General features: G+C 42.6%; 1 protein-coding gene across 1 annotated transcript in view; it reads left to right on the top strand.

The window, feature by feature from the left end:
• LOC138204846 (seizure 6-like protein) overlaps positions 1 to 21,309 on the top strand; it is a 46,123-nt gene that overhangs the window by 10,357 nt on the left and 14,457 nt on the right. Inside the window, 1 exon segment of the mRNA XM_069160404.1 lies at positions 17,791 to 17,798. Within this exon segment, the coding sequence (XP_069016505.1) occupies positions 17,791 to 17,798 (8 nt within the window).

Raw genomic sequence — 21,309 nt, 5'->3', positions numbered from 1 at the left:
GCTCAGACCTTTGTGACACAGTGCAGCTCTTTTAAAGGGGTTTGGAAGTGTCTGTGTGTGTTGTGTGTGTGCCGTTCAGTGTGAGTTGCCGCTGCCTGCGTCAGCATCCGGGATTATCCTCTCTAGGATGGCTGCAGGATTACACAGATGCTGCTGACACTTCTGTACAATAGAAGCAATTAACTGAAGCTTAACTTTGTGTATGTCTGTTTTAAGCCCTGCATGTTTTGTGTGTGTGTGTGTGCGCAGTTGAAACTGAACCATTTTGGGTTTTTTTCTTCTTTCATCTATCTTCATTGCAGGGACCTCATTTATCAAAGTATGAACAGCAGAACCGGTTCTAAATGAGAAGAAATGTTCGTGTTTAACTTGGACACGAATAATAAAGGCGGACTCGTTCTTTCTGTTAAATAACGATATTCATATTTTCAAGCCTGTCTCATGTTTAAAATAAGTCTCTATACAACTAAACTGCAACAGCTACTTCCGCTTTTATGTGCAGTCTATGAGCCAAAGAAGGAGGTCGGGTGACCGAGTACATAAAGGGATAAATCCTGCACAGAGAGGACGTCTGGGGTGGTTGGAAGGAACGAACACGGGATTGTTTTATCCAGTAGACTCGTGTTCAGTTCTATGTCTCTTACATGATTTAACTTATTTAACGTACGTCAACGAACTCACGCAAAATTGGTTATTTTAAACTAAACACTGACAACTATGGAAATGCGCAGTGCGCTACAAGTGCGCAGATAACGCACTCGAAGCGGTGTGTGAAACGAAGGACACTTTTCACACTCAACAGTGTTGGAAAGGAAGGAAATATTGACGTAACGAAATTTCAAATTAAGGCGTCTGAGGAAGCTGCGGCTTTTGCAGAACACCTTCCAAAAGTGTGTATTTTTAATTAAGTCCCAACCATAGACTGTATATAAAAGTGTTTGCAGCTTCCAGGTCTAATAAAATGAGGCAGATGCAGAAGTGTTTTAAGCTGCAATACCACCGAGTGCCACTAGAGGTCGGCTCCAAAAAGCCTCCATAGACTTCCATTCAACTTCTCTGATGAAAATCCTAAATCAATAAATGTTTTCCACAAGTTATCTCGGTGTTGTTCGCTAAAGTCACTCCTTCTTATTAGTTTTCTGGCGGTCCATCTGAAAATAATCCCGTCATGATTTAGAAAATAAGCCTTAAAAGAAAGCATGTTTTTTGGGGTGGGGGCGTGTCTGTTTGATTGACAGGCCCTTTGGTGCAGTCAAATCACAGCTATCGGTGGGCGGGACGCAGTATCGTCGGGTTTCCAATCAGATCAGCCAAACCCACCGCTCGCTCCTCCCCCAGCTCGTCCAAACACGGTCACTTCCTGCTCCGAACTAGCAAGATGGCGACGGCCAAAATCCGATCTCGAGGCTTCATAACGGCCGTTCACAAACCAACGGGTGACGTCACTGTTGGTTGCCGCATTGTCTTCTGCAACCTTCCCGCCTGTTTCTTCACCTCGTTAGCTGTAAAGAGGCGGTGCACTTAGACAGTGTGTGTGTAACGTTGCTTAACTGGACCCAACTGCAGACAAAGACATCACAAGGTCCAACTTCAAGAAGTCTCTGTCGCGTTCAAATACAAATTATAGAGGAATTAAAAGAGTCCATCGTACAGGGAAGGGTTGGATTTAGGATGCAGGCCTGCACTCACTCAGTCTTTATGCTCAGCTTCATTTCAATCTCTCATCTAACTCTCTGCAGAAAAAAAAAAAAAAGGGGGAATAAGCATAACTCCCAGAACGTGAGTGTATTCCTCTGAGCAGGAGGCGGCGTACACACAGCAGGCCTCCGGTCGTGTCGTCTGAGGGTTCCGCGATGAGCCGCGGAGCAACGAGGACCAAGAAAAATATTTCTTCACTCTAAGACGAATCTATATTTAATGTCTTTGCGCCGGGCATTGAAAATGTTGTGTTACGAATGATGAATTGCGATCCAACGGGGAGATTTGATACGGTTGTCTGGGATTAGAGTGACAATTTGGATTTTTCCGTCTGACTGAGGTGCACACACACACACACACACACACACATACACTCACTCACTCACTCCCTCGCTCGCCCTGACACCGTGCCTTGTCAAAGTCACTCAAAGCAGATTGGCACAATCAAGTGTGTCTGCAGCCAAGCCTTTTAAAAGGTTAATATTTCAGTTCCCATTTGCCTCAAAGCTTACGCTAAGCCACCGCTCTGCTCGCTCATCTATCTGCCTTTGATACGGGAATCCCGCAGAAGTAGTTGTCTGTTGACGTGTTCGACAAAAAAACTTGCGTGTCTGTGCGTGCGTTAATCCCCGGCGCTCGGAGCCACGCTGATAGCTCGACGGGTCGTGCTGTCGACGTCGGTGTGCGTCGTCGTAATCTCGGCTTCAGAGAGAGAGCGCCGAGCATTGTGGGATAGAGAGGTTGGTGTGTTTTTTTTGTTTTGTTTCCCAATGATTGGCTCCCGTCTGGGCCGCGAGGTTCGATGGATCGGCCGCGCTGCGCTCCGCTGCCTGCTCGCAGGATTGATTGATTGATTCCTGTCAGGGAGCGTGCAGAGGTCTCACACCGGCAAAGCCCCTCTGAGCTTTTGATAAAAATTTATGGTCCAACAGTTTTAAAGCGTGATGGAGGATGAATTTAAAGGCTGAGCAGAAATGCATAAAAAAAAAATGTTTTTAAAAAAACCCAAAAAACCTTCATCCAGGCTTTGGGCTTCCTGCAGGATGATGGCTGCCAGTCAGGCTGTGAAGTCAAGGACAGGATGTCAGGTGGAGCCACTGTTACAGCTACACAGAAACCTATAAAAAAAAAAAAAAAAAAAAAAGGCTTCTGCTTCTTCAGTTCGACTGGAAGTTCCACAAGAAAAAAATTGTTTTATTCAGAAACTCTGGATATGAGGCGCTGCTGTTTGCTGAAGCTCGTCTTTTTTTCTAACTCAAGTCAGTGAGCAGAAAGTTCCAGTTTTAAAGAACCTCACTGGCAGTTTTGCATGTTTTTATTTAGCTTCACGTGTTTTCGATTGATTTCCCGCCCTGCAGACAATCCCTACTGTCTATTTATTTCTGTTCAGAATACAAAATTAATATGCAGAGACTTGAAATTTACATGTAATAGCGAATCCATCACAGCAAACTCTGTTACTGGGATTAATTGTGTAATTTTCTGCATGCTCACGGCATTATTTTCAGATGTACCGCCAGAAAACTAATAAGAAAGAGCGACTTTAGTGAATGACACTAGCCAGCCCCTAGTGGCCCTTGGTGGTATTGCAGGTCAAGGCACTTCTGCACTGGACTTACTTTTCAGACCCGGGAGCTATACATCCACATACACTTTTATATACAGTCTATTGTTTCTACCGAGTGTTTCAGAGTCAGTCAGCACTATGTATGCGAATTTGGTTAACCTGATTTAACCTGCCAGAGTTTCTAAAGTTGTAAGTTTTTCTGTTACCGTGAAGGAAATCAATTTCTAATGAAACAAAAACTATTTTTTTTTTACAGCAGAAGCGAAGCCGAGAGAAAATCTGTCTCAGACGATGAGTTCAAAAACAGAAGTCTGAAAAATGCTGAATGTCAGAGAAAATGATTCTGAGCTGTGAAGAAGCTGACAGCAGAGAGCAGGAGTCTCTGACTGATAGACAAGATACACTAATGTGGGCTCCCGTGTTTCATTTTTCTCTCGCATGACAGAGGAGTCTTCAAAGAATCTGTTGTCCTTCGATTAATACCTCAGGGGAAACTTTCCCCAACAGGAAGACTGTAAACCTGCTGCTCGTTCCCAGAAATCCTTTTCTCAATAACCCGTTGGAGGAGGGGAGTCGTCCTATAATCAGTGTTGTCCTTTAATCAGTCATCCTTAGATCAGGGTTGTCCTATAATCAGAGTCGTCCTAAAATTAGGGTGGTCCTAAAATCGGATTTGTCCTACAATCAGAGTCGTGCTACAATCAGGGTCATTCTAAAATCAGGCTCATCCAATAATCTGGCTTGTCCTATTTTACAATCAGAGGCATCCTAAAATCAGGGTTGTCTTATAATTTCGATCGTCCTAAAATCAGGCTCTTCCTAAAATCGTGGTCGTCTTACAATCAGGGTCGCACCGTAATCAGGGTGGTCTTAAAATCTGACTCGTACTAAAATCAGGATCATCCTATAATCGGGTTCGTCCTAAAATAGGACTAGTCCTCAAATCAGGGTGGTCTTAAAATCAAAAGTCAGGATCAAAACTGAAAGTAAATATTGTCCCCTTTTTATCTATTAGGAAATTTAACTAACGACGTGAATAAAATCTGAATTAATAGAATTTTTTCCTTTTAAAATCAGATCCAGTATGATTTCAATATTCCACATTGGATCATGTTACACAACCCATCTGATGAAGAGACGTGTTGCCACTCGACGTATTATCATCCTTTACAGCCCGATTCTGTCCTTACCTGGTGGACGTCTCCCTATGCTGTCATCTATTTTTTTTTTTTTTTTTTTTTTTAATCCGGCAACACCGTCTTTTGATCATTTACTCGTAAAGGATAGCTGCCGGGCATTTATTCATTGTCATCGATCGACGCGAAGGTCACGCCTGAACGATCGGAGCCGTGTTTTTGTTGCACCTCGCGGTTACGTAGCTGGAACATCCTATATATATATATATATATATATATATATATATATATATATATATGTGTATATATATATACAGCCAGTAATGGGAACATTACATGGGAAATAGGCATGGGTTGATAGAGTCGACCTGTGCTCTTTAGAGTCCTGTGCTTTCAGAGCGCATGTTCTATTCTGTGGTGTTAAAGCTGCCGCGGTGCTCTCAAGGTTTTCAAAGCTTAAAAATCACGCCGCGGGAAATGAAATCCGAGAACGAAAGAAAAAACAAACAAACAAATAAACTTTAATTGCCGCCGTTGAACCTGCCACACGTCTGGATTTGAAACAGATAATCGTTTTTTTTTTTTTCTTACACCACCGTTCTCTTGTGTTTGTTTTCCGCCTCGTGTTTTATGACTGAGTGTTCTCCGGGTTGACATTTGGGTCACGCTCACCCAGAGGTTCGCGTTAAAAGCATTACTCCTTTTTTTTTCTGCTTCTCCTCTCAGCTCCGCGCTCTGCCTCCTTTCACAATTGATGCGGCTGGTGAGGAGATACATCCACCTTTTTCTTTCATGCGCGGATTTAAAAAGCACACGTGGTGACGGGACGCACCACGGGTTCACGCACGCTCGACACGGAGCAGTGACGCAACTCCGCGGAGAGATTTTTACCACATCAGACTTGGAAATGAAATTAGTGGCTTGTGTCTTTCTTAGTTCAAGATATAGTTCGACAATTTGGGAAATATGCAGATTCCCTGTGTTTTTGAAAGTAAGATGAGTAGGTTGATACCACTCTCGTGCCTGTACGTGTCGAGCCGCAGCTTGCCGCCGTTAGCTTAGCTTAGCACAAAGACTGGAAACGGATGAAAACAGCTAGCCTGGCTCTGTCAAAAGATAAAAACAGACATCTGTCAGTATATTTAAAGCTAATTTGAACTTGAATTGATACATTTTCCACATGTAAATTGCGAAAATTAAGAACGTAAAAATTTCCCTCTGAGGGATTAATAAAGTATCTATCTATCTATCTATCTATCTATCTATCTATCTATCTATCTATCTATCTATCTATCTATCTATCATGCAATTTTGCAAAATTACCGTCATTTATTTTTGTTTTTGCGCAAAAAATGTCGCCAACAGAAGCTCTGCTGAAAGTGTTAAGGCACAAAGTGTGTCTTTCCAAACAAAACTGACTTTATTACCAAAACTAACTGTTCATTTCCAATCAGCGAGGCTCCGCCATCATCAAAACAAACTGCTGCTAGCTAATCGCAACAACAGGAAGTGACGGGGTTCGTGGGAAATGTGATCTTATCGTGGGAATGAGGAATATATTAACTGACTTTTCTCCACCTTTCAGCTGTAAGAGACTGCACTTTGTTTTTAGTGTTGAATCAATGTGATCTAAAAGGCATTTAAAGCTCTTATTTTGACAGCACATGTTGCCTTTGTTTTCTATATTACAGTCACAGACTGTCTGTTCTGTAAAGCTACTTCACTTTTAGACACTTTTTATCACTGAGCCCCAAGTTCAAAAATGTTTAAAAAAAAAAATGTTTTACTAAACTTTTCTGTGATGTGCAGTATGATTATTATCACAGGAAGTGATTACATATTACTCCTTATTTGGTAGCAATTAAACAAAATCGCAAATTTTTGTCCTCGACTTGCAACTTTTGCTCATTTCCGCAATTTTACCACAATAAAATCCAAAATTTTTGATCCAAACAAACACAAAAGAAAACTGCGAAATCCTGTAGAGACTGACCTTTTAAACAACAACAAAAAAATGCAGCTCATAACATAAAACTACTTCTCAAACAGTTTGTATTTCCTGAACTAAAACATGTAAAAAAAAAAAAAACACCGGTCGGCACATTTATATCTTACGAAACACAATCAACAAAATGGGAAGTCATCAGCGGTCTAAAGGAGTCTGATGTAGTGAAAACACAGCAGGATCGTCGGTCTGTGGAGAGATGGAGCTGTCGGTTTCCTCTGTCATCACTCGCCCTCCTCCTCCTCCTCCTCCTCCTCCTCCTCCTCTTCTTCTTCCCCCCTCAGCTCTTCCCGCTGCTAACTGGAGGCAGGCAGGAGTGTGAGGAGAGTTTCAATGACTTGTGGCTGCGAGTGTGTTTCTGCTCAGTGGAGTGGCTAACAAACATGTACATGTCAGCACACACACGCGCGCACACACGCGCACACACACACACACACACACACACACACACACACACACACACACACACACACATTTGTATTGCTGCTGCATACTTGTTAGGAACTTCATTGACTGTATTCATTCCCCCAACCATTCGTCCCCTCTGACATTTCCACTTAATCCCATCTTAATCTCAGCGTCTGACTCCGAAGCAGCCCCCCGAAAAGAAGTAGAAATGTTCTGACTCTGGAATATTCTTTTTCTCTTTTGAGGACATTTAATCCCCACGAGGATTAAATGTTTTCACATGAGGAGACACACACACACTCAGAGTCCCAAAGCGGCGGCAGCGGCGAACTCGCTACTTTAAATAATTTTTCCTCTCCGCATGTTAATTCCTCCTGCAGCTGCATCATCGTTCACACACACACACACACGCACACACACGCACACACACGCACACACACACACACGCACACACACACACACGCACACACACGCACACACACACACACACACACACACACACACACACACTCCACCTCCACCTCCACCTGCACGCACACCAAGAGAGATGCTCTCGCTCAACGTCGAGCGCATCATCTTGTTGCCATGACGAACGTGTTTATAAGAACTTTAATGGCTGGATGTGACTCGTGAGGCTCGGTCATCCCAGAAGGTGTTGATAGTCATCCCTCTGTCACTCATGTCCATCTGGGAGTTCTGGCATAACAAGTGTTACCCGGTGTCTCGGGAAATATGGCTACGAGATTTTTAAATCACGATTTTAAAAGTCCTAAACCACAAACAGTATGCTGAATGGATGCAACGTGATGGATGAAAGCAACATGGTGCTGTGTTTGGATGTTTTAAACCTTCAACTAAATTAGTTGCTAACTGTTCTGAATGTCTGACGATCAGTTGGAAATTCATAAAGACACAACAGACACATGGACAGTGCAAGCCGGTATCACGGCAAAACGTGAAATAGACACGCTTTGTTCAGACTATTTGTGAAAGTTACACGTTTTCCTGTAGTGGAGGAAAATTAAACCTACTACATGCATAGAGCCATGTGATTTTGTGTCCTTTGTCGCCTCTGATGCGGGACCTTGGTCACATGACATTTACATGCGTGTAAGTTTCGCGCTTTCAAAACGTGTAACTTTTACGCCTAGACAGCTCAAAGCGTTGCTATTTCACGTTTTGCTGTAATGGACCGGCATGTCTATTTTATGCTTTGCCGTGATACTGGGTTGTTTACTCAAGTACAAATTTAAGGTATTTGTATTTTACTTGAGTATTTCCGTTTTATGACGCTTTATACTTCCACTCCACTAAATCTCAGAGGCTTTCAAAATAAGAGCTTTTGATGCTTTTTAAATCACGTTCTTTCAAAACTAAAACAAAGTTCAGTCTCTTACAGCTGGAAGTGTGGAGAAAACTAATTTAACATGTTCGTCATTCCCACGATAAGACCACATTTACCGCAAACCCCATCACTTCCTGTTGTTCCGATTTAGCTAGCAGCAGTTTGATGGTGAGAGGAGAAGGGGGCGGAGCCTTGTTGATTGGAAATGAGGAGGTTTTTTTTGTTAATGAAGTCACTTCTGTTCGGAAAGACTCACTTTGTGCTGTAAGACTTTTGAGTACAGCTTCTGTTCACGACATGTTTTGCAGAAAAATCACCTGGAATTTGGCAAAAATGCAAACACTGACAATTATTGCGGAGATTGCTTGAATTAATGTGAATTAATGTGAATTATTGCGATCGCAAGAGCTCAATATTTGCCTCCAAATGTAGTGCAACAGAAGTAGAAGAAGATCAAGTGCAGTAATTGAGTAAATGTCGCAGCAAAAGTCGAAGTTTGTGCAGATTTGATGCCGGACGACGCTGCAATGTCTGCCTGATCTTTTTAGTGACTGACTGGCTCGATTAAAACGAACGAGAGAGCTGCGTTTTCTCATGCTGGTCCGGAGTCAGTCTGAAGTTATAAATTGGAGGCATGTGGCTTGAAAGATGAGGAGAATTTAGCTGGCAGAGAAAGTCCATTAAAAGAGGCATTGTGGGAAGTGTAGGCCGCAGCGTTTTTGGCGCTTGACTTACGGCTCGGGGCTGGTCGTCAGGATATCTGGGCCTCTGCTGTTTCTTTTAATTTTTTTTAAAATTTTGACTGTTTTTTGTTTGTTTTATACGTGGGTGTTAGTCTGGTGGATGAGGCTGCAGAAAGTCCATTAATTTGTCACTGGAGCTCGCAATCTGTCGACGGGTATCAGAAAAAGAAAAATACACGTTCCTGGAGTGAAGCTTTGGCGTCGTCGTGCAGCAATCCAAGAGGGAAACCATTTATATGGTTGAGCGACGGGATTTATCGCCCATTAATCATACGTGTTGCCCGAGGGAGAAACTCAGAGTCTTTACAGAGAAACACACACACACACACACACACACACACACACACACACACACACACACACACACACACACACACAAACAAAGAGTCTGAGAGGTGGGAAAGAAAAGAGAAGTGGAAATATATCGAGGATAAAAGTTGGCGTGGAAGGTGGAGGGGGGAAGCAAAGCTGCACCGCAGGCTGGTTGTGATGGAGGATGGACGGGATGGAGGTGTGTGTGTGTGTGTGTGTGTGTGTGTGTGTGTGTGTGTGTGTGTGTGTGTGTGTGTGTGTGTGTGTGTGTGTGTGCGCGCTAAATGAGAGATAGAGAGAGAGAGAGCATGGTGTGAAGGAGAACGAGCCCACAGACGATGCCATCTGCTCAACTGAGCTGGTCATGCCTGGCTGCAGTAACACCTGCTTTTGACGCCACACGCACGCACGCACGCACGCACTCACACACACACACACACACACACACACACACACACACACACACACACACACACACACACGGACATACACTTTAGAGGTCATCACATTACATCACCCCAAACCTTAAACCTTAAACCTTAAACCAAGTCTTTACCCTAAAATATTATGGAGACTCAATGTCTGGTCCCCAAAAGGAAGAAAAGTCCTCACAACATGACTAATACAGTGTACACACACACACACACACACACACACACACACACACACACACACACACACACACACACACACACACCAGCTGAGGCTCGAGGCTGTGACATTGGAGCATCAAGTTTTAAGCCTTAAACCAGAAGCACTGCAGATATTTTTTCACAGCTCGTTGAGGGAGTGTGTTTTGTCTCTCTGTTGTCATGAGTTACGCTGTTTTGATTAAAATCAGCTGATTTAGAATTGATTTTTTTTTTAAATTTGTTTACCTGTTTAATATTCAGACGTGCAGACAGGTGTGCAGTTCTCACACATTGCCTGGTCAAGGTTACCTGACTGAAACACAGCTACAATAGACTCCCATCCAAAAAGCATAACAATACATCTAGTTTAAACAATTTTGTAGAGTCATGTATGGTATGGACTGCTTTATTCCTGCATTGTTAGGTATAGGTACAGTATAGGTATATGTATAGGTGTAGGTATAGCTATAGGTATAGCTATAGGTGTAGGTGTAGCTGTAGGTATAGCTCAACTTCCCTCTTGAAATACAAAGTCAAAAGTGAAAATCGTGACAATTATTCCAGCAATATTTAAATATTAGACATCAAAGGGAGCTATGTTTGGGGGCGTGTATGTTGGATTAACATGCCTTGTGTGCAGTCAGGTTTCTGGTACAGGTAGGCGGGGCATAATGCCCATGGTGCTCCTCCCCAGCTTGTCCAAATATGGTCGCTTCCGGCTCCGATTGGTGACGTCACGAAGGGTTGCAGCTTTCTTCTGAATAAATTTACCATAACTGTTTACAGTATACATGGAGCTTTTATTAAATCAGGTAGTCGAGATCAACATCTCATTAGCAGCGGAGAGCTGAGTGAGGAACGGCCAATCACACACGAGCACATCGACGGCATCCCTCTGAATTTGTTTTTAATTAAGGTGTATGGATGCATGAATAAAACAGCAGGAAAAACAACTTTATTGGTAAATCACAAAAACATAATGACATACTGGACGTACAGAGCAGCAAAACACAGGTCACATAAATGATCATAAAAAAATACTAAGACCATCAAATGGGCTTTATTTACCGTTTTGTCAAAAACAAATTTCGTTTTTTCTGGCGTTTATTTCCTGTTTAAAACTTTTTCCAATCAACCAGTGTTTAATTTATTTACTTTAATTAACTGTGTCTGAAAATCGTGCCTCCGCTATGTAGCATCATTAGTTGAAGGATGTTGTTATTTAATCCGTAAACTGTGAAAATACATCCTTTAGTAATTGAGCCGTTAAAGAAACAGAGATTAAAGAGTCGTTATTTCTGTTTGTTGATGGTGGAAATTGTTTTTTTGAAGTATTCAACCAAACTTGATGACATAATCGATTCTAATGAGGCTGTGTGTGCACCTTCATTAATTACACTGCTGCTCATAAGGTTGTTTACATTGTGTGTGTGTGTGTGTGTGTGTGTGTGCGTGCGTGCGTGCTACACATTCACTTGCTGCGAGGTCATCTCTGATTGGCCGGTTCGATAGCATGCTCCGCTTTCAGTTTTCAGGTCGTTCCACTGGCTGACCCCGAGTGCAGTTCAAGCAACGGATTCGGAGATAACATCGATCTGTGTGTGTGTGTGTGTGTGTGTGTGTGTGTGTGTGTGTGTGTGTGTGTGTGCGTGTGCGTGTGTGTGCGTGTGTGTTGGCCCTCATCAGTTCCCACACAGGAAATCATTAAATCTTTTTCAGTGTGCTTCGCCAGCGCCTGAATTGGAGAGGCAGACACATCTGAGGTCACAAAATGCTGCATTTTCACCACAGTCGGGCTGCAGAGTTCCTGATGATTAACGCCGGGCCACGTCGACGCTTTAGCTGCACATTTGTAAAAGGAAAAGTGTTTACGACTGCATCATCATTCACATTAGTTGTGATGTTACGTGTTATTTTCAGAAATTTTTAAATGCAGGGCTAAAATAATCAGATGAGGCAAGATGGATGATGATTAAATTAAGTTGAACTGTGGCAGATAGTGTACATTTCCCTGTATGTTGTCAGAGCTCCGCTGGTTTCTGCTGCTTTTTTTTTGTGTTGCAGCTTGCAGGCGAGTCAGCCATTTTTTTTTTTTTTTTTTGTATCACAGAGAAAAGCAGCGCTCCTTAAACCTGGAAAACTGTGTCATTTTTGGGGGAATTTACACTGAAAAAACATACGCTGTATATAGAAGTGGACATAACTGAAAAATGCCACTGGAGGTTGTCTCCAAAAGTGTCTCCGGCTCCAAACACTCCCATTCAACTTCTCGTGAAATTCTCAGTCTATAAAATGTCTCTGTGTTGTTTCTGTGTTGTTAGCTAAAACCACTTCTTATTAGTTTTCTGGCGGTCTGTCTGAAAATAATCCCGTTATTAATTCGAAAAAATGCAAGCTATCGGTAGTATACAAGACTATAACTCATAGAAAGGACAGCCAAAACTACAAATTATCCTTTAATTTAATTTTTTTAGCCAGCAAAAAAAAAAAAAAGTAAGATATCGTGTGTTTAGAGAAAAAGACGCTCTTCCTGAACCTGACGTGATAAACCCAACCTGTCGTTTTACTGCAGTCAAAAGCTGACAATGATAGCCTGTGCAGAATTCAGGAATTCAGACAGCTGGATGGTCTTGTTGTGTGTGTGTGTGTGTGTGTGTGTGTGTGTGTGTGTGTGTGTGTGTGTGTGTGTGTGTGTGTGTGTGTGTGTGTGTTTATCACGGCGTGTCTCCATGGGGAACAGACATGGTAGACAGGGAATGTTTTCCAGATACTGTTGCTGCCAGTCTCGGGTCTGATAAAGCACTTTAAACAGCCACCAGCTCCCAGAATACAAATTAAACAGAGTAACAAAGAAAACAAAAAGAAGAGCTTCTTTTTTTTTCTTTCTTTTTTTCGTGTATTATAGCTCGCAGGTTTTCGGGGGCTTTGAAAATCACACAAATATACCCACAAAGGAGCCCATCTCTATTATCGTCAGTGCCATTGAATCCTTTTTTTTTTTTTTTTTTTTTTTTTTTTTTTTGGACTGCATTATGTTAAATTGGTAATGAAAACCTCCGTTTTCACCTCCGTTCACCACACAAAGTCTCCCAGTTCGTCTGTGAGGAGCATCGTACTAAGCGAGCCCCGGTCGCAAAATGCCGCTGATAGCGTGATGTCGTTAAGCGCCGCCTCTGCAACATTTTTGCGTTTTAAAGCTTGCCGGTGTACATTTAACGGAGGCACCTTCACAACGGAGGCGAAAAGGCCACGGTGAGGAGTTTAATGAAACGTCGGGTGTCATAATATTCACGGCTTCAGTCATCCGTCTAATAAACAAACCACATCGACAGTAATGATGCGTCTCGCGTTCGCTTCTAGCTCAGTTCATTTCCTTCGCTGTCGGGGAGGTCCAACCGGCAGCGACGTCGCCCCCCCTCGGCTCGTACCGGTGCTCGATACCGCAAGTGATATAAACAAAAAAAAAAAGGTGTGTGGTTATGATCTCTTCCATCACCTTTTAGAAAATGCTCAGGGACACTTCTCCACATGAAGCTAAAAGGACTCGAGCTCCTCCCCTCTCCTTTCCCAGCATGCCCTCTTATCCATAACAATAGCACACATCAAAAGGAGGGAATTTATTGAACGACACCGTGATGATTTTTAGTGACTTTGTATTTCAGGAAAGAAGTTGCTGCTTGAACAATTGGAGTTTTATTTTTAGCCAGCCCCTAGTGGCCTTCAGTGGTATTGCGATTTAAGGCACTTCTGCATTGGCTTTACTTTTTAGACCCGGAGACTACCTCATTTTTTATATGCATTCTATGGTTAAGTCCAATTAACTGCTTGAATAACCGACAATCCAAAAAAAAAAAAAGCCGCCCGGTTGTTTTACATTTCTCATAGCTGCTGTCAAAAGTTATAAACTGTGGTGAGCATTTTCTTTTTATGTTATCGGAGTATAGTTTTACATGTTGCTGAGTCAGACTGTGCTGTGATTGAAACAAAACTGAACATCGCCGCAGACCAGACTCATCTAACTGTCTGCATTTTCTCAGCCGTCCACGGCTCCCAATTTTTCCTTTCAAAGCAGAATCGCATAAAGACATTCTGCATTTCTCTTTTTGGCAAACATTTCAGAGGACCTTGCTTCAATAAAAACCGATTAATGGATAACACACCCACATTGTGACCCGTTGTACAGTGGGAGCTCAGCGCTGTATGTTTTGGCCGAACAGAAAACAAAAAAGAGGACTGAGCTTTGTGTGAGAGAGATTAATAAACTTGCACAGCTTAAATAATGTAAGAACACTGAAAGGCTGCACAACAAACCCTAAATACGGCCGTTTTCATGCCAAACAATGTGGACAGGATTACGAACTCTATTATTTAAGCAGAGGGGCCCAAAGAGCCACCGCAGTTCCCCCTGTAATTGTACGCCTGACTGCAAATATGTATTTTTCCTGTCTGTCAGCCTTCTCGCAGATAAAATCAGTTATGAATGGGAAAAGCAAAAATCCAATTGCAGTCGGTGTCTCGGGGTGAATTTAAGTTACGCTGCAGTCTGATACAATCTTTTTTTTTTATTATTATTTAAAGTTCCAGCAAAAGCAATGTGCCAAAGATGTTGCTCTCTAAAACTTAAACCTACCTGGATGGATTTTTTTTTTTTATGGGGGGGAAACCTTCGGGTCATGGGACTCATTTACACACTGACCAGGGACAGGAGCAGCATTAGTACTAATTTACAGTGATTTAGTGTCCACTAAATGAATGTAAGTCCAAAATTCTCCCTGATGAATGCTCCAGTTTTCCTTGGGAGAGGCAGTGTACAGAGGGTTTATCAAACAAAATGAAGGTACAAGATGCTAAATAGCTCCGAAGAGCTAAAAGGAACGGTACAATCAGGTTGCAATACTCGTAAGTCTGTGACTGAACGACCCCTTTGTTGGTTCCCAGACTGTGCAATCAAAGCCCGTACTCAACATTAATCTGGCCTCCGTCCCCTTCAAAGTGTGCAGCAAACGTTTCCTGGAAATCCTCTTCTGTTAACGCGTCACGAACCATCTTGGATTCGTGCGGGATCTCTTCCACTGCATCAAAACGGCAAACCCTTAAGCTCGAACTTTATTTCGGGGAATAGAACAAAGTCCCGCGGAGCCAAATCCAGTTACATAGTGGTGACTGGAAGCTACGATTGTGTTGTTGCGGGCAAGAAAGTGGGCCGTGTTGTTATGTTGGAGTACCCTGTTGCCATGGCGCCACAGTTCAGGTGGTTAGCGGCGAATGGGATTGACGCCTCAGAACGTCACAGTCGAATTATAGCCTGAATAATATTGTCTTTTTTTAATTATTTTTTTTATGTATATAAAGATACGACCTGTGTCAAGAACATGGCGCCCACTCAGTGGAATAACAAGTTTGCAAGTTTCTTCGCAGGTTGTGCGCCCTCTGCACATGCTCGTTAATCTTTTCTAGATTGGCCCCGCCCACAGGCTCCCGCTCAGAAAAATCAAAGTCATATTCACGGGTGCCGCGTGGATTAGAAAATCATAATCAAGTAAAAAAACAACAACAACCTTGTTTTGCAGATGGGGGTGTCCTATTTCTTTTACGGTTAAAATGATGTACCACAAAAGATTTCTTTTTTTACGCTGCAACACCATGAGTGACCACTGGGATAAATTGGCAGTAAAGCTGAGTGGCAGCGCTGTACCAAACTCTCCTCATACATTCCTGGTCAAAACCCCCAATGTTCCCAACAAACAGTCACCCGTTCAGTAGCCTTTGTTGCGAAATCGCTCTGAGTAAGTGCTTTTCCGTTTTTTAGATTGGATTTGAACTCAAACACGTACAGCTGTGTTTGAGAAGTTGATGTTTTGAGTGAAGAACGAGGGGAGGGGGGCAAATCAACTGCTGTTGGGTTTTTTTCTGGACTTTCGAAGATAACCAATCACAAATTTAGCAGAGCCACAGAATACAAAGAATAAACCTGGTATGTCCCTCTTAATCTGAAAACATCGTTTCCAACCGGCGTGAAATAGACAGATTGCCTTGAAGTTGCAGGATGTGTCCCTGCTTTAAAAAATTGTTCCAAAAATTGTCGAACACCTGCACACTCAACGAGGCCGGTCGGTCTAGACAGTTAAGCAATAAGACTTGTTTTGTGGTGGCTGTCAGAATCAGAATCAATAACACTGTCTAGGTTTTCCCACTGATGTCCTGAAATAGGCGCGACCGCCCCGATTACCCCGAAGCGTGCTCCTATTTTTCCCCTAAAACTTTTTGTCGAGGGCCGGCAAGGGGTCCCTTTCATCCCGTCATCTCGTGATGGAGAAGTCACCCAGGTGTCGCCGCACCCCGGCGGGAGTCCCCACACAACTTCTTCCATAGGCCCTTTGAAAACGGCCGACATCAAGGCTCTCCCAGAGAAAAAAGGCATCGCTGACCTCCCGCCGATGCATGATGGTACACTAACCTTTCACGCGTGCCCCCCCCCGCGGATCGTTTTTGACCATATGTACACAACAAACAGCCCGACCTACAAACAGCTAGTCGGTTCTCCAGACTACATGTTCATTTCTTCATGTACCTGCCAGTTTAGGTGGCATTAATGTCCTTCAAACTTTACCGTAAAGTCCCATTTTAGCATGTAAGATATTGGACATAAAGCTGATATGAAGAAATACCATTTAAAACCAAGAATCCTAAAGGATATTGTTGTTCTACAGGCTACTTATTGACGTTATGTCCTAAAAGAAGACAAGAACCAATCATGTGCTCGTCTTCTCAATGTGTAGTTTTTAGCAAGTATAACTCAAATAATGCATTTTTTGGAAAAACATTTATTTTTTTGCAATGACTATGGAAGAGCTTTCATCATAAAAAAGGAAGGAGATTCTTGGTGAGAAAATGGAAATTCTGATTTTGGTTTGTGCAGCAAAAGTGTTGGCAGGCTGCCATTTTTTTATTATTATTTAGAAACAGGATAAAAAAATATTTTTATGACGCAGCAGAAAGATTTTTTTTTTCATCCAGAGGGTCAGAACAGTCTCGAAATGCCGTGGTGAAGGTGGTGGGGCCAAATAATTATCTGAGGGTTAACTCTGCGACCAGAGTTTGATCTTAACACTTCAGATGCACAATTTTACGCTTACAGCTGTTAGCAATTCTCTTGTCTGCAGTTAAGTTTAGTTTGCTGGCTCCGAGCAGCAACCCATAAAGTCACCGATCGGTTCGTGAGCTGCTGTTTTGGCCGTCGCCATCTTGGTTTGTTGGAGCCAGAAGTGATCAAATTTGGAAAAGTTGGCGGGGAGCAAGTTGCGGATCTGAATGAGGACCCTGAGGACATTATGCCCCGCCCACCGATTCCAGAAACCTGATTGCACTACAAGGCCTGTCAATCAAACCAGACACGCCCCCAAACATAGCTGTGTTTGAGATAGAAAGATGGCGACTGCCAAAATGACGTACTCGAGGCTTCAGGACGGCAGTTCCGAAACCGATTAGTGACGTCACGGTTAGTTGCTGCTTGGTAGAGCTAAAAGACCACAAACACCACTCCAAACTAATGAAGGGTCACCATGTGAACATAAAAAATTATGACGTGTCAGTTTGGTGTTTTAACTTCTTCCTTCTGAAAATTTGATGCTAAAACAAAGTCAGTTATTGCAACTTTTGAGGACGCCGTCTGTGCACTTCTGTGATCTTTGCGGTTTATTTCGCGAGGTCCGGCCCGATAATCTCCCGCTGTAATCTGTTGTGTCTTGAGTGGTTTATCTTTGACCACACAAGGCAGGCGGGGAGTTTTTAGCTTTCTGCTGGTACTTAGCGGAGCATTTTACCTCCAACTGACCCGGCTGACGACAATCACACTTTATTAAAGTTTCGAGTGTTTTAATCTGCTCAGTGGCTCTTTCTTTGCCCCAGTTGTGTCACATGACCTTTTTCTTGCTCCGTGTTCAGAGTCGGTGGTAAAGCGCTGTTGTTCTGCGGCGTTATGGTTCTCCGATACGCTGTTGTTTATTTTCTCGCGGGCCGTAATGAGGCTGCGGCCGCGGCAGTTTGGTGGAAAAACAAGCAGAGGCTGATTCCACTGATTATTTCCTCCCGTCTTGATTTGAAGACGCTCATCACTGAAAATCAGCTGGTTTTCTGGGAAGTGCGATAAAAGACAATCTGCAAACTCACAGCTTTTTCGGTTACAATTCGATCTAAAGGTGTCAAATAAGATATCAAACAGTGCTGACTGATGATGGTGTCCACTCAGATATTATGCATTCTCCTCTTTTTTTATTTATTTATTTTTAAATCCCTCAGTTCTTCTTTGCGTCGTGAGTGACGAGTCTCTCGGCTGACAGCCTCTTCAGAAAAGCCGAGTTTACCCGTCAAACTGAAGCTGTCACAGTGTCACGGCGCATTTCCCTCAAACAAACCTCAAAAAAAGTCTGTCAATCCCCCATCAACACATCTTATTGTCTTCCTCCCAGAGTGAAGCGGTGCACATTCATCTTGACTTTTTGGGGGTTGGGGGAGAGATTGGTTATAAACACAATCTGTGCTTTTTAATGGACTTCACAACATCTGGGCTTTAATTATTCATCTGACGACTGAACCGAATCACTCAGGTAGCAGCGGCGGCCCCTGGAAGCTGTCGGCGCATTTCTCTGAAAAAAAAAGACAGGAAATTAATTATAAGACGTGTTCGGCAGCAAAAAAGACTTTACAAAACATCGTATAAATCCAAACCCATTTATTCCTTATGAAATATATCTGTCGGTGTATTTTCAGTGGATCAAGCCACTTAAACCGCGCAGCTGATCCTGATTCTGCTCTTCCATCCCCCGGTCCGTCTGCAATTCGTGCGTCTCTCTCGTTAGACAACATTGTTTGGGATGGTTCAAAGTCGGATGATGACCCTCTTGCTATAAATAAGGTAATTGGGATGAGTGCAACAACAAAACAAAAGGCATGGTGAATGCAAATGCGCGCACGCTTGGAGACCAATTAAGGACAAAGGATTGTCAGCCACCGACGGCTTCCTGTACAATTCTGTCAACGCTAAAAAGAGGAAAAAAACATCATAATAAAGAAATGAACCTCAGACGACGGTCAACGCGCCTGCTGCCTCGGGAGATGTTTATCCATATTAAAATGTTACTTTTAATTATGTTGTCAATGTAACTTACCCCACGCCAAATCCATCACACAACAATGACACCCTTGCACTGCTGTTTTGTTTGTTGTTTTGTTTTAATTCATTGCACTGTTGTTTAGTTTAGTTTATTCAATATTATTCTCTTTTATTTTATTGTATAGATTTTTTTTTAAATTATATTCAATATTTTTGCCCTGTACATGCTGCTGGAACGTAAAAAAAAAAATTCCCTGAGGGATTAATAAAGTATCTATCTATCTATCTATCTATCTATCTGTCTATCTGTCTGTCTGTCTGTCTGTCTTAACGCTGAGACACAGTCTGGCGTTACCTGCCACGCACCGCTCAACTGCGGCTCGGTTTTGCGTATCCACTCGCTATGAACGAGGGTAAACAAAAAAAAAACACCGTAGACTTTATATAAAATGAAGGTGGAGTTCAAAATCCATCTGGGTTTGGACAGATATTGATGTGAATTACCAATCAGATGGTATTTAGTGCAGCTGTTCATCCTCAGCACCGATGATGTAACTGGGAGAGCTTGGTGGATGAGCCCCAACCGTGAGTCACGAGACATTTGTCATTTTGAGAAAAACAAATGAGCGTTTTTACTTTGTGAGACGAGGCCGACTGAGCCTTATTAACCCACGATCAAAGCCGTCGGTGGGCAGGAAATGATCGGTGAATCGAGAGTGCACGACTCGCATGGCACAATAACTGACTCGCTCATTAGTCACAATGGCAGATGAACAGACGCCTGGTTTTTTTTTCCCCTCATTGTCGGGACGTGAAGTTTTAACATCATTTACTGCAGAACATTTGGCAGTGAAAAAAAACAAAAAAAAAACATGAGATGGAGGCTTTTCTTCTGTGTTAATCAACACGGGGCACGTTGAGAGTTTGTACTCTGATTAATGCCTGGAAATTGCTGGTTGAAGCTTGTTATTGTTTGCCATTTCTCAATCAACTCAATTACAGCGACTGATGGCAAAATTTTATTCATCGCACAGGAGCTGAAGTTCTTGTTTAAATATGTACTAAATACATATTTGTGTTCACTGTTCATCAGATTTAATCAATGCTGCAGTCAGTAAAAAAAATAAGCACACGGTGGGCTCTTGCATGTGCTGTACAAATTGGCTGCTCAAAATGATTTATTGTTAAGATGCAGAAGGGAAGCTCAATGATGAATAAAAGCAGCAGGTTTATGGAGAGGTTTGATTATTCACCGCTGCTCACGAGTTGTCACGATGAGTGCTTCGTGTTTTTGTCTCTACGCAAATAACTATATATTTTTTATTATAGTTATTTCCCAGGTGTGTGCTCCACTTTTTCACTTTCCTACATCCCCTGTTTACCTCCGAGCCTGTTTGATTGTGTGTACAGGTGTGTGTTGGGTCACAGGTCGGAGGCAGGTTTGTAAAACTGCACCGGTGCAGGCTAATGGCATCGTCCTGTTACACTGCCGAAGAAATATCCCATCACGCTCTGCTTTTAAGGACATATTTTATACCCCATTCAGACCTACACGGACAAAAGTTAAACCCACGTTGGAGGTCTGTCTGTAGTGGGGCAACCTGCTCCAGTCAATTCTGCATCACCACCTTTCTTTGGACCAGACTGGGACGAGCTTGATTGATTATGAAAATCTGGCCTTTTGACTGTCACCATCTTGGTTTTTTGGCACCAGAAGTGACCATATTAGGAGCAAGGTGTGGATCTGACTGACTATGCCCCGCCTACCTATACTGGAAACTAGATTCCAGGTCTGAAAAATTAGGACTATGCGGAGGTGCCTTAAACTGCAATACCACCGAGTGCCACTAGAGGTTGGCTCCAAAAACCCTCCAGCTCCTTAGACTCCCATTTAACTTCTCTCATAAAATTCTCAGTCAATAAAATGTCTCCACCAGTTACCTCGGTGTTGCTAGCTAAAGTTGCTTCTTCTTCTTAGTTTTCTGGAGGTCCATCTGAAAATAATACGTCATTAATTAGAAAATGCTCTTCAAAAAGATGTGTTTTTTGGGGGGTGGTGGAGGGGGGCGGCTGGGTGGAGATCCTGTAGTAGACTCTATGTATTTTGTTTCATTTATTATTATTTATGTACGATGTATTTTTGACCCGTGTCCAACTTGTCCAACATGCTGTCTAAAGGTGTTATAATCAAATACAGGCAACTTTCATCAATAAAAACGGTAAATATCAGTTGTCTGCATTGCCGTAATTATTGTGTTTTTATCTAAAAATGCATTTGAAGGGCTGAAAATATGAAGAGAGCAGAGGCACATCAAGAGCAGAAGTTTTGCGATGTCTTTAGAAGTGTGTGT

This window comes from Embiotoca jacksoni, unplaced genomic scaffold (assembly GCF_022577435.1).
Source record: "Embiotoca jacksoni isolate LCO1_2020_lvr unplaced genomic scaffold, fEmbJac1.0.p SCAF_10, whole genome shotgun sequence".
Taxonomy (NCBI): Eukaryota; Metazoa; Chordata; class Actinopteri; family Embiotocidae; genus Embiotoca; species Embiotoca jacksoni.
This window is presented reverse-complemented; position numbering and strand designations above follow the sequence as displayed.